The 15,075-nt window shown below is 31.2% G+C and overlaps 1 protein-coding gene across 1 annotated transcript in view; it reads left to right on the top strand.

Moving 5' to 3' along the window:
• The window catches only part of LOC119665581 (dopamine D2-like receptor), a 112,324-nt gene that overhangs the window by 72,457 nt on the left and 24,792 nt on the right, over positions 1-15,075 (top strand). The window contains exon 4 of the mRNA XM_038074808.1: positions 8,797-8,987. Within this exon, the coding sequence (XP_037930736.1) occupies positions 8,797-8,987 (191 nt within the window). The remainder of the gene's footprint in view (positions 1-8,796; positions 8,988-15,075) is intronic.

Here is a 15,075-nt window from a genome sequence, read left to right as displayed (position 1 = left end):
TAATAAGATAGTAGATGATGCTTGAGAAATTTTTATCAGTCAGTAAATGGAACTAACTCTATTGAGTTTGATTAATAATAGTTTTCGTGCATCACCTTTAGCAATTGCCTTCAAAGAATTTATGATAGTATTTGCTCGATATTTTTTGGAATGGATGCAATTTTTAACCCATTTCGTACCTCCGTGTACCACACCACACGGCTAACTTTGAAAATTATTTAAAATTATTTAAAAGTAATTAATTCAATGTTTTTTATTTTTGTTACTTAGTTTGATATCTTAATAATATAAAAATACATATTTCAAACAATTTTCATCTGTTCATGAGTTTACCTGGTCCGAAATAAAAAGTGTCCAAAAAAATGTTTTTTTTCATTAAATGAAAATTAATATAAACAGTAATAAAAACTAATATATTTGTTAAAACAAGTGTTCACAAAAGTCCAAGCTGTGAAGCTGTGAACCCTTTCTTTGGATAGTGGGTATATCTTCCAGTTTCTGCCATACTCCAGTGCAACTGATAAATACAACTAACAATTGAGAATCGGCGCATTTGTTGTAAAGGAATTATTGAACCATTGTGAGTATCCATTGCAACATACTCAATGATTCTGTTAAACGCATAGTAAATGTGCAACACTATAGCAGAGAAAAAAAAAGGTTGGTGTCTCACAGCCTCAAGTTATCAATAGCTATAACCGACACATGGGCGGCGCTGATTTATATGACAATGGAGTTGTTAACTATAGTATCGGGAATAGAAGCAAAAAGTGGTGGTGACCATTATGGGTTCAGTGTTTGGAGAGCGCTGTAGTAAACGTTTGGAAACTACAGTGCTTCGTCGCTGCTTCTACCAACACAAAACCGATGCCTCAGTTAGACTTCAAGAATTTCATTGCCAGAAACCTTCTTGCATCAGAGAACGCGATGTTCATTACAGAAGCTACCGCTGATGGTGATTTGAAAAAAGAAAGTCACAGTGCAACAGAAGATGTTTATCTTCTGGGAAATTTACCATGTGTAACCGGTATGTACGCTCCCTTAAAAACTCAAAATCGTCACCACTGTATTGTTCGTACACCAAAAGCCACAGCTTTTATATATGAAAAGTGCCATTTAAATGTTTATGTAGAAAATTTCTTTAAAATTTTCTATGAAAATAAACAATATTACATTGATCGTAGACAATGACGCAAGTAAACTTAATTCTTTTTACATAATATAATACATTTATAATAATTCAAATTTATTTTCTGATTAATAAATATTTGTAAAGCATAAAACATAAAATTTTATACTTACACGTCTTTTATACAACTTAAAATGATACTTACTTCACCATAAAAGTAATTAAATACATATATTTAATTATTGCGAACAAAACACACAAAAAAATGTGCCGTGTGGTCAACCCAGAGTGTGGTTGACCACACGGCACTTTTCTGAAAAAATAAATTCAAAAAACAATATTTATTTTTGCAGGGACTGTTTTTAATTTAAAATAAGACCTTTCTGAAAATTTCAGCATAAAGTTCCAAGTTGGAACTTGCCTAGTACTTAATGGGTTAAACGCATGATATTAAAAGATTCGTATATTATTCATTCATATATTAATGAGATAAAGTAGTGCATCAGAAGTAGCTTGCTAGGATGTATGGAATATCGAATTTTCCACAAAAGCTTGCATCGAATAGCGCTTTTTCATTGTAATGTCGAGAAGTTAATTTTGAACGCAAGTCGTTGAATTCGTCGTAGTTTGTACAAATTTAACCGTTAACAAGTTGTACTCGTGGATGCATTCCTTTGCATGCAATATGGAACCCAAACGTAATGAGTGGAAGGTAAGAAAACTCTCTTAACAGGCTAAACAGAAGACGATCTTTTGACCACGGTATGTTGTAATCAGTAAAAGAACATTATTTCGGTAATGCATGACGAGAACAATGCAAAGGCGATTTTTTACATCTGCGATTCCTGAGATTTTTTTTTACCATATAAATAAAATTTCTGTGATTTTCAATGACTTTACAACCCTTCCTTCTTATGCTTGTTCTCCTTATATTTCCTTTTCATGGAAATATGTGTATTCAGAAGATATACATATTTGTATATTGAGAAGATATTACTACATAATTAAAACGCTCTACAACAAATTTTGGTACCAAAAAAATTTTACAGCATCGGTTTTAAGAGCTTTTGACTTTAGTTTAAGACCGTCTGTGTTCAAAACCAATTTGAAATACAATTTGGGTTTTGATTGTGGACTCAATATGGCGTTTCTGTTGCCATATTAAAATTTTCTTTCGTGAATACAGAATATGCATCAAGCTTAGTCATCGTTAAGGTAGCTTTGGATTTTCCGTACTTTGCAGCTCGTATTTTGTGTTATTTACTTCAAAGTGAACTGCGAAGAAGAGTTCTTTATTACAATGAATAATAATGCAGTAATTAAATTAATGGAACTGAAACATAATAGCCGTAATTTTTTCTTTCAGAGTTGTAAAAAACAGCATTAAGTCTGGTTGAAACAAATTGGTATCACTTTTAAGCATCATTGTTTAATGCTTATTTTTGACATATGTTTGTTGTTCTGTTGGTATAGTACGAAATATGAAAATTGTAAAACTAAAAATTAATTAATTTAAATAAATGAATGAATAAATGAAATCAAAATGAATGCTCTTATGAATTTGACGGTTGACTGGAATTTTGCAACATATTTCCAGTGATTCCAGTCATTCACAATAGACTGATTTTTGAATTTGGCTGCACTAAAGCTTTAGACGCAAAATTTTTTGCGACTTGAAATAAAAAATTATTGTTAATATTTGCTTAGGTAGTGAATTACCTTGTCATAATATACAAATTAATAAAATAAATTATAGATTCATCTTCTTCACCAACTCTATTGCTTAGTCAAACAACCCAATCTAGATATCTAAGACCTGCAATGAGCACTCAACTCACTCAACTCGAGATATACTTAAATTTCAACTGCATTCTTTATTTAAAGTAAAACACTCTTATATTCTCTTATGTACTCGTCGGTGAGACTCTTTAATACACTCTCATTCTATAAGTTGTTTCCATTGCTTACGTAAAGGACAAAATACAAAGTTTTAAGGATCTTCTCAGTGGTTGATTCGTGTGTCTGAGTAAAAGCAAAATTTGTTGCGTGTATGTGAAGACAGCACCATCATTTTCGGTTCTCAATAAGATAATGGGTGTGCACCATGCCATATTTATACAAAATTTAGACCCTGAGGTAAATTTCACAGTGCATATGAGTACTGATGATCAAGGAAATGCTCGGAATATGAAATAGTTTTGCAACATCAACCTAACGAAGTTTATAAGGGATCAATCACTTAGTCATATAAAATTATAATTAAATTATAATTAAAATACTGATTCTCACCTTTTAATTCTATTACATATATTCCTATCTATGTATATAATTAATTGTCTTTTCTTACAGAGAAGACTATATGGTGAAGAAATTTTTGAAATACAACACTTTAATTTCAGTTAAATGAATCTTCAGCTGACCATACGCCTGTTTCCAATTCTGCCCAATATGTACCAGTGAACATTGGAAATATTCTTAGGTCAGATAGTTCGTATATAATATTTGGATTATATCTAACACTCAAGAATTAAACCTGTTCAGATTAGAACCGCGTGTTCCCAGCGATTAGAGTTCTGGAAGGATGCAAATGATTTGCTGCCAAATCCTTAACATACCTTTTAAACTATTACTATTTATTTCAAATTTATTTCACATCCGTTTCCACTTGAACGTTGTGACAATATATTTGGCTCCCACAAATTTTTCGTACAGAAACTATTTTTAGTTTTTACTAAAATTTTGGTTTTTAATTTTTATATTTGGCAGGACCCGAGTTCGATTCCTGGTACTTGCAGTCTCAAAAATAATTATTTACGAATAATTAAATATAAGAATTATTTCCAAGACCACTGATGAAGGGCATTTGGCAATACTCGAAACAGCTGTAAGGTTTCACTTCTGTTCGAAAACCTCTTTATGTACAGAAACTATGTAATACTGCACTAAAAATTGATTAGAATGATAATTTAATATTAAACTGAAATAATTAAGAAACTATATAGAAAATAAAATATTTACAACAAAGCAACTATTTTATTTCCCGCTATAATTAGACTAGGGAGTAAATGGAAAATAATATGCAGTTTTACTTATTAAAAGGACATAAAAGTTTGCAAAGAACTCAAGGATGCCAGGAGCGATAACCGCACACATCGCAGGCACAATGGGAACAAACTGCATGAAGAGGTTGAAACTGGGAGCGAAGCCGTTAATAATAAAAAACACGTTTACAAACTAATTAAGAGCAGCGTTAGGGCACAAGAAAATAATAGCAGAAAGGACGATTCCTTATAGAAGCCGATTTCGTATGAAGATAAATTCGCACATAGACATTGACCCAGAGGCACTTAAAGCTAAATGTGTGGTTTCTTGTATTGTGAATTTTCATATTCATTCATTTATAAACTAATTGCGATTTGGATATTATCTGAATTAATAAAGAAGTCTCCAAAATTTTGAACCGTCATATAATTTCCGTTTATTGAACTCGAACCAGTCAATAAAAAATGGGTTACAACGACCTGGACCTCGAATGAATGTCTCTCCAATTAATATAACGACCAATCCACGTCGTTACATTAAGAGATCCGTAATTAGAATTCTCAGAATTTTTCTAATGGAGATAACGTATTATCACATATTTTTTAAAAAGTGTGAAATCTGATTTTGATAAAAATTATTGCTTTATTGTTTGTACTTTTGACATGGAACTTAGAAAACTTTAGAAGCTCTCTAGCAAAGATTTAAGCTGGAAAAAAGATTGTACATCTATACGCAAGTCATCAGGCGATCAAAATTCGTAGATATCTTTTATAGAGATCTGTTTTTAGAAACCATCGCGAAGTACATCAAGGTTAGAGCGTTAGGTTAGAGAGGGGCACCCAGAGAAAGGCGTAAAAATGCTAGTTCTTTCCGATTCTTTCAATCCATAATTCACAATATACTCCTTAACTAAATATAAAATATATAAGCAAATATGTGATATGTAAAAATAATAATAATTTAAGAATATAAAGGAAAAGTTTTATATATATGAAAAAATATAAAATCCATAATAATGAAAAAACTAAAAAAAGTTTTTCTTTTCAGATTTTAGTTTATAAATCCTTATTATTACATTATTTACACATCTCACTGGAACAACATTTAGAATTTAAAGATTAATTTTTAGATCCGGAGTTCGAGCCATGTGGTAGTGTTTGTTAGTTGATTGAAGAAAATATTTCTTGTAATTACTTGTTAGTCCAAAATAATGGACTCAAACTCATATTTCAAAGGTTTACAAACTATTGTGTGAATAGCAAAATGAATCACACGCTTTTTGACACATAACATCTGCTGTGGTAGGACACATATCTGGAGACTGAAATATTTGATTTTGATTTTAGAATATAAGTATCTTGATAGTAATAATTTGCTTATACAAGGGTCACTATCCTTTGTCACTGCGAAACGCTGGTACAATGATTTTAATTGTGACCGCAGTTCGCTCACTGACGATATTCGTGAACAAGTGATTCGTCCACAATCAGTTAAATCATATAAATAGTGACTCTCCTAACATAGCATTATTCAACCCTTAAGGGTATTTAGATAACATCCAAAATTTCTTTATACAATAATACCTCTGATTTGTTATTCATTTATATAACCATCTTTGTAGAGCCTGTAGATCTAATAATAGGCCTACCATGCCTATGATTCGGACATTTCTTAATATTTTCATAATAATAGATTTATTAAACTTAGTTCAAAGTAAACTAATTAAACTTAGTGTTTTTGTTTGCACCTTAATGAGTTCGATGGACTGTGTCGTCAAACGTTTCAAAAATCATTTGGTTTTTTCTTATGTGCTCTTTTAAAAGTCAAGTTTTTCAAGGAGGTCCAAAATATGTTTGCCAGATATTGAAAGCTTAAACACAAGTGCAGAGTTGCTGAATTCCCAGTGCTCTGCGATAAATTCGATTATTATGTATTAAATACAGTATTTAACTGTGGGAAAAAATTTAGTGCTTCTTATTAAATTTTCAATTTCAACCACACTCCGTGACCAAAAAAGTTTAAGTACCTATATTTGAGAATTATTTCAGATATGACATAAATATTCATATAGAAATAGATAGATCAAATTCCTCAAGCAAAAAGCAGGGTTTTAGACAATTTTGAAGCAACTTCAACCAGATAAGTCCCGTTAGTTGCGAACTGGTACACTACACTATACTACAATCACCATTACTGATGGCTGGGAGCTGAAGATATCGCTTTGGAAAAAATCAAGCGCATCAATCTTTGAAATATTATTTCGAGGTTTGGATTGGAAATTAAAAAATATTCAGATCTCAGCAATAATGCTTAAATGGATTTATTTAAATGGATTCTACATTTTTCGGAGGGCATAGTTTAAAACACCATCAGTATCGGCAGACTTTTTTTTTGGTGATTTGAGTTTTAGGCTGACCAAAAGGACCAAAAAGATTAAAAGGTTCAAGTAAACTAAAGTAAATCTACACAGTCAACCCAATTTTGACAATAAAAGTTATTTACACATTCATTATAGTCATCAAACAAACCATAGGCGAAGAGATTATTGACTGAATTTTAAACAGCATCAGCAATATTCAAGGCAATTTGGTGATTCTGCTTTGGGGTTTTAACAAAACTGTTTGCTTGGATGGAGTCGTTAGATTGTTTAACTCACACATTTGTCTTAATTTTTTGAAGTCTTTCTTATGGTCGATCTTATTCCGCGATAAATTTCTATTCACAGGGATTTCTATGAAGTAAGAAGATATAACAGGATTTAGCTTGATTTTGTGCAATCTGCGATTCAATTCTATTATAGTTTTGGGCAGTAGCGAAGCGTCAGCTTTTTGACAAGGTGTTCACAATTTGATCAAAACAGAATTCCAACTATAATGTATTCCCCCTACTCCTGAGTTTTGTCCTTTCCACAAGCAAATAGCGTACAAGACCAAAAAAACAATTTATTTAAATGTTCGCAACCTGTGATCCACTGGTTTTTATGGTAAATAGCTGTAGAAAAACGGCTACTTACCGCAGATTTCGACATTTTTACATCAGGTACCAAATTCTTCATATCTGGAGTTGGTCTATTCATTTTATGAATTAAAACCTTTTTTTCAGAAGATCGTTTAAAAAAGATATTTGAATCAAAACTTTAATCATACATTTATCCATTTCTAAATATTATTTTTTTTTAAATTTCTTTAATTTTTTCTTTACTTTTACTTTTAGCACTTGCTATTATAAAATTGCAATAATGACTTTCTTTTTGGTTTATTTCCAACTTCTACATAAGAGTAAGAAACTCTCATGCATTTATTTACTCTTTTACTTTGTATTTACTATGCGCGGTTCAGTTTTTTTACTGATACATTTGCCCATATAAAATGGCAACCGTGACTTTGATTGTATTTGCACGCTTTGTATGAACTTCGAGTTCAGTTCAGTTCGACACCTCGCCTCTGGTTCTGGGTGTCATATTTTTGAATAAAATCAATTCCATTATTCGTGCCTAAGTAAAAATAAGGATAAATGTGAAAACTAATTGAATTTTGTTTGTGCTTTTATGTTGTTTTGCCTTGTGTATATTCTGTCCTAACTAATAACTTTTCTGTATATACATCTTACTTTAGCTTCACTTATGACTTTAGCCTTCATTCAGAATATTTTGTCATATGCACGCAAAAACTTATTACAATTTTAGATGTGGAATTAAAACTAGTTGTGAATATATTTACCTAATAATAACTTATATTGCGACAGGTTAATAGTGTGTGGAGCCATAATACCTCAGCAGTTAGGTCAAAGGGTACATGACCAATTTATTCCAACTGCAGAACCTTTGACTTGATATACAGAAGCAAATCAAAGGTATCTAGGTTGATGTCTGTTTTTACAGGGCACTGGACGTCGGGAAACCCTGTGGTATCATCTGCAACGCACGTCTACCAACTTTCGAAGAAAGGACACCAGAACACATGTTGTGTTTATATCCAGGCCTGGCCAGAATTAAGCTTATGTTTTTGTGACCCCCTTCTTTAACACACTCAGCGATATCTCCAGTATTAGCATTAGCCAGACTCTTGCCTTTATAAATGCTTCTGATTATAGTTCAACCTTCTTCTATCCATTATTACGAGGAATTGTGGATTCAAAAAAGCTTTCTTAGCTAATTGAGGAGTATTCATTTCTCACTGCACTTTAAATAACTAACCAGCATGATTACGGATATCGTTCGCTTAAAATCAAAGTTTAAAAGATCGTCCGAAGTCAGCTCTGTTTTAAATCACTGATGATCGTCATGTGACGTACCTTACTGTGAGGTTGAAGTAAACTTCAACTGAAATGATTAAAATATTCCTTAGATAAAAGTTAATTGTTACCACATCTGCTCACATTGTGAAGTTAGTCCATCAATTCCCAGATGGACTACAGCTTGACTGTAGGCATCATAACTGAATGAATTGATTGTTTTTAATAAATTTAAATTTTTTGTTATAAATCCTTTTAATACTAGTTATAATTGTAATTGTAATTTTATATATATAAAATTTTATAATATATAATATATAATATATAATACATTGTACGACGCTTAGACAAATGCACTTTCAATAACGTATATCTATATCGTCTCTTTTCAGTTGAACACAATTACTGGGCGCTCATACTTATATTGTTTCCGATCCTAACGTTATTTGGAAATATTTTAGTGATATTGTCAGTGTGCCGCGAGCGCTCACTACAAACAGTAACGAATTATTTTATAGTCTCCTTAGCGATAGCCGATCTATTGGTAGCTGTAGTCGTGATGCCATTTGCTGTCTACGTATTGGTAAGTGAAATTCGCATGAATTTACAATTTACAGGAGCAAGGAGCGGTTTAGTTTTAAAGATAAACTGAACTTTTTTGAAACGAATGTTGGCGTCAACTGTTTTAATTTGACAGAACCAACGGCGCATAAGAAAAGGTTTTTATCATTTTTCTGAGTTATTCTGGTGTTAAGTTTTTGACTAACAAACAGATGCGAATATTTTACCGTACCATGCCATGCCATACCATGTCATATATGTTTTTATACTAGTATTTGGCACATTATGCAGATGTGTTTGTTACAGTTTATCTATGCTTCAACTTTGCTTCAAGGCGAGTTGAATACATTAAAATATTTTGAAGTTGTGTCAGTTGGTGGTCGCTTAACGCACTCAAGTGCTGTAATGTGTGCTGGAACAAGTGGTTTTAGTATTAATAAATTCCAGCAGATGTGGCGCAGGGCGCCAAAAAGACGCCCTATGCCCATGTGTAGTGATTTTGTCGTTTTCTAACACACAATCAATGGATCACGCTTGGATGGTGAGACTTTGAAATCTAAATGTAAACTCCAATTCAAACGGATACGGAAACCTGCATAAATAACAAAAACATCAATGCGTAAAGGCAGACACAAAAACTAGAATAAAAAGTGGTATAAAAATATATAAGATTTGATTTATGCGAATGTGTCCTGTCAGTCCTTGATTGATTGCACAGGCAAAGAAGTAACAATTCGACTTTATTGTCGTTATTCTCATTTATTTGTTTATGTTCCTTTGACTGGTTTTCCTTATTTGTTCGAATGTGAGTTTAGTGGAGAATGGGAGGGAATATGTGTATATGGATATAGAATGAGTATTTACTAAGTGTAGGAGTGAATACCATACTTACGCATACAGTATATTTGTGTTGTTTTTGGGATTTAGACTATTATTCTTTTGATACTTAAGCCAAGAAGCAATGGGACTTAGACCTTCTTGACTGATTGACATAAAAATGTGACCGTTGAAAAAGTGATAGTTTAAATTTCAAAGTATTAAAATAAACTTGGAAATTGATAATATGATTTAGATATCCAGAAATGAACTAATATCTGCAACAAAAACTTTGAATGGGAAAAAGTCAAGAAATCATAAGTTGACATTTTATTTTTGGTTTTGTTATCTGAATATTGTCAAGTTAAATTATATACGTCTATTATATACGTTTATGAACTTAATAGTTATGTGTTTCATTTTCAACTGCTATTTATATCGAATTTAATTAAATTTAATTTTGGCTATTAATTAAGTTGATTTAATTGAAGATTTAATTGTTTTAGAATTATGATTTAGAATAAGAGATAACAATTTCATTTCATTTCTAATATCATATTCAACTAATCATTAAATTGACAAAAAAAGTGATTTGTTTCTTTAATTAGTTTTTAATGCATATATTCAAAACAATAACAATTTCAATAATTCAAGAAATTATTGTTTTGTTAATTGAAGATATACAAAATTGATAAACTAATGTGAACTCCATTAGAAGCTAAAAACCAGTAAAACGTTCAAAGCACAAACTTTGTTTTTAATATGTGATCAATAGTTATCAAGGGAAATATATAGACTAACATAAAGCGGAAGATATGCTTTATTTGAAATAAAATCCATTCAGACTTTTCGGGACGTTAGGATGTAAGCAATCATAAGCCAATTTAACGTTTCTGTGCTATCCAAAACACAATGCTATTACCTGTTCGACAGTATATGCTTTAGACTTTGCCTTATAAACAGTATTTTAAAATACAGTGCATATTAAAAAAAATGGATGGAAAATAGTTATCAGTGATGAAATACTTTCCTAATTTTTGAAATCGTCAGCAGCTCACAATTTTTGCTAACTATAAACGATTAAAAAAGACGTCACCCAGACATTTAAGACATGTGGACTTAATTCTACGGTATTACGCTGAATACAATTTTAAAAATAACAGTCTAATTCATAAAAATTTCTTGAAATGTTTTTTTAAATGCATTTTGATGAAAACGTATTTTAACTTTATAATGGCATTGTGACGTTTTATAAACTTACAGAAATAACTATGTATAAAGTCTTATTTTTGTTTTTATAAAATGTTTTTTTTGCTTTAACGAAATGTGTTCTGCAAAACGATCAGTGGTGCAACTGAAGGCACAACGGTTAGTATTAAAAGTGCATGCCAAAAACGAGAAATCTATAGAAAGACGCTAGCTCTCACAAACAAGCGGAGGACAGAAATTTGGATTTGGAGTATGAACTACTTCAGCAGAAAAATAAAAATTAAAAGATTTATTCATGATTACTAAATTGTTATTTAATTTGTAATTTTATTAAAAGTTTTTTTTCAATAAACGTTTTTAATATAATATTAGATTTCTTTCGATTTGCTGAATTATCATCACAATTTTCTTCGCAGTGAGATAAGGAATCAATGTTGGAGTCTTGCGGAAGTTCCAACGCCTCTATTATCAAGCGTCAAGTCATCCTTTACCAAGTTAATTATTTTTTCTACGCCTTTTTGTTGAAAATCAGTACCCCAGCTGAAGTTATTCATCACGCAGCAAAAAAGGATCTTCATATTATTTATATGTTTTTGAACATAATGTTGTTTTTACATGTACCGCTTAATTTAATAATGATAAATAGATATATATAATAGATGTTTTATTAGTAATAACTATATTACAGTAGACAACAATATATGCACAATATAATATTAACAATTCATTAAAAAAATAACATATTAAACAAATTAAATTAACTATTTATATATAAGTTTAAAATTAAGTTTAATATTATCAATATGGATTAAACACAACTTTTCACATACTTCTTATAACCAGGGCATCGAATCGAAATTTTTTTCGGTTCCGGTGTTCCTTCCGGAGAAAATATATCGGTTCGGTTCTGGTTTTCGTTTCTTCAAGAAATCGGTTTTTTTCGGTTTTTGGTTCGGTTCCGTATCAATATTAATAGCAAAGTTACTTCCAAAAATCATGCTATCATCTAAGTGATCAGTAGATTCACTTTCAGCTTCAAAATAAGAAAATACTCTTTTATTTCCATTCCTCCACTATCTGTAGTAATCGAATAGATTTGCTGGGCATTAATTTTATATTTTTCTAAGACTTTTTCGACCATGTTTTTGATATAAATTTCTATATGTTAATCTTTCAATTCCATCATTCCCACAGTAAACAAATTTATTTTACCGTGTAGTACCAACTGTGCATTGATTCCCAAAATTGATTTATTTAGTCGAGTAGCTATGTCAACTTTTAAAGAAATCATTTTTTTATCTAAAACTATACGTATTTAAATTATAATTTTAGAAGCCGTCTCAGGTATTAACAATTTAATGTTTTTGGCATTAACTAAGAAATTACTGCATATAGCAGTCAGTATTGGGTCCTTTATCGTTTGAATCCTGAATACTCCAACATTTCAAAGAAAAATCCATTAATGGTAATAAGTATTAGTCCATTTCAAGAATTTTTCAAAAAAATAAATAAATAAGAAATCAACAACTGAAAAACAGATGCACAGATACCAAACTATATGGTGCTGAACCGAAATAAACCAATGTATTTTTTTCGGTTCGGTTCCGGTTCGTTGCCCTACTTACAACATCAAACTAAATATTTTCAAACAAATGAGTTTGTACTCAGAACCAAACATGTTTATGCAGTAATCAAACAAAATCGAACGCAATTCCAACGTATAAATGTGCGGCAAAGCTATCCGCACATCAGGCGGCTAATATTCGTCGATGTTACAGCTAAAAGGCGAGAGACGAAATATGATAGAAATATATGGTGATTTAAGCTGCAAACTTTAGCCGCACATCTAACCCCTTCGGCAAGTCAACATGTTGGATTCGTATGCATGCAGTTGAAAATTACTTTCTTACAATTCCCACTATATAAATCTCTATTTCTCATATAACAAGCGTGATCACAACTAAAGACACAAATTTGAGAATGCAATTGTTTAAAGAAGAACGACGAAATATAATAGAAATGTTCTGCGATTTGAGCTGCAAACATATAAGCAGGACTAACAGCTATAGCAGCTAAGAGAAGCAAATTGATTAAATTATATTTAATTGTTTTTGCTAAAACTTTAATCTTTGAAAACATATATATAGAAATGTAATTAATAACATGAGGTCTTGATATTTAATAAATTTATATATGACATTTTGCAAATTATGTTAGGGTTGCAGTGCATCCTCGCATATTAGGCCATACATCACTTTTTAATTTAGAAAAATTGTTTTTGATGCGAAACACTTTTTGTCTGGGTGCAAAGCTATAATTGAAGGCTATGAAAGGATTTACCAAGTTGCACAAAATAGTGCTTGGAATGCCATAGACCTAAGATAACTCGACACGCAAAAAATGCAGTAAACTTCAACTCTCACCCGAGCGTTTCAATAATGCCTACGTTGATATAGTAAATCCTCCACTGAAGTTTTCAATATGCCTGCTTTGATAGATGTACTAAATGTCTAGACTAACTACCGTTGGGGTTAGGACGATTTGAACGCAATATTGCAAAAAATGAGGATTTTTTTGATGTCTAAATCTGTCTGTTGATTAATTTGGGCTTGTCTTTTTTAAAGACTAGGTCTAGACAAAGATCTAGACCAAAGAGATCTTTAAAATACTGTGTGGCGATAAGAAGAAGTTTATTTCCAAAAACAGACTTAAACCGGTATACAGACTCAATTTATATAGCAGCAACTTAGAATCAGCATAACTAGATTTCAGTCAAAAAGTTGATTTCGTGCTTTAACTTCTCTAGGTGCCAAGTATTATGTTTTAACTGTAAGTGAAATGAATATGAATACGAAATAATTCATTATGTAAGTGTTTTCACGGCTTTCCTATATTAATGAACTAAAACGTCGAAAGTAGATGTTTCGAAGAATTTTACATGCGATTTTATGTTGGACGACAACGTAAACCCCTCCGATTGCATGTAGCACCGAGAAGTCTTCTTGAATTCGTTTGGCATTTCTGTAACGACAATTACATTGCATTTCAATCTTTTTATGCCATTAACAAATATGCAAAGTATGTTTTCAATAAAAATGGAAATGATCCATTCTCGAAGGGAGAAACAAAAATAATAGCGAAAATCAATGTTGCCAACAATCGAACTTGCTAGAACGCTCAACTGCAACAAAATGGGACGCTGATTGTGTGAATTGAAGTGATTGCTGGAATTACTGTTCTTCTTTGGGGAATGAATGAATAGATAACAGAAGCAACAGGAGTCTCCGCGCCTCACAATTATTACAGTTTATCCAAAGAAAGCTTAATATTTAGGTTGCTCACTTCAAATGGAAAAGTCACATGCTTCGGTGTTCGATAGAACGCAATCGAATGTCACTTTAAGGACTTTCAAAGGATACATACGGTTGCAAGTGCAAGACAAACTGAGCGGGATAATTTCAAATTATTAATGAAGCAAGAAATTGATTTATCCTTTGTTTAGTTGTTTCTTCGAATTGTAAATAAAAATAAATTCAATTGTTTTGACCTACTTATTGATTAATGCTTTTATCCTATTGGAAAGACTCTGTTTAATCTAAATTTTTACGCATTTGTATATATAGTAATTAAACATGAAATATTGAATTGAAATACCGTGAAATGCCATTTCTTGGAGTTTCATGAATGCGTTTGAAGGCATTTCACTTTCAATATTTATCGTTATGAGTTCATATCTTAGAGCGTTTTAGATCTGCATCTTTTTAAATAATTTTAATTTTGAATGCCACAAGAATAAAATGATGAAATTTCAAAGTCCATATAAAGGAATATTAATGTGGAATATTGACTTTGTCAATTTCAATGTGGTGGTTTTTTATTGAATTTAAATTCCTGCAAAAAAGCCCGACAAATAGAAAAGTAAAAAGTAAAATTATATTCATAGTGGCTTAGACTCTTCTGTGCGATCCATATAAGTTCTAATAAATTTTCTAAAAATTTTGCATTTTCCAGAAGGGACATACATTGCTTTAGGTGTTGTTGGTGGCATTTGCTCTGCCCTTCAGAAAGTTTCTACCAAACTTTTG

This window comes from Teleopsis dalmanni, chromosome 1 (assembly GCF_002237135.1).
Source record: "Teleopsis dalmanni isolate 2A chromosome 1, ASM223713v2, whole genome shotgun sequence".
Classification (NCBI taxonomy): domain Eukaryota; kingdom Metazoa; phylum Arthropoda; class Insecta; order Diptera; family Diopsidae; genus Teleopsis; species Teleopsis dalmanni.
This window is presented reverse-complemented; position numbering and strand designations above follow the sequence as displayed.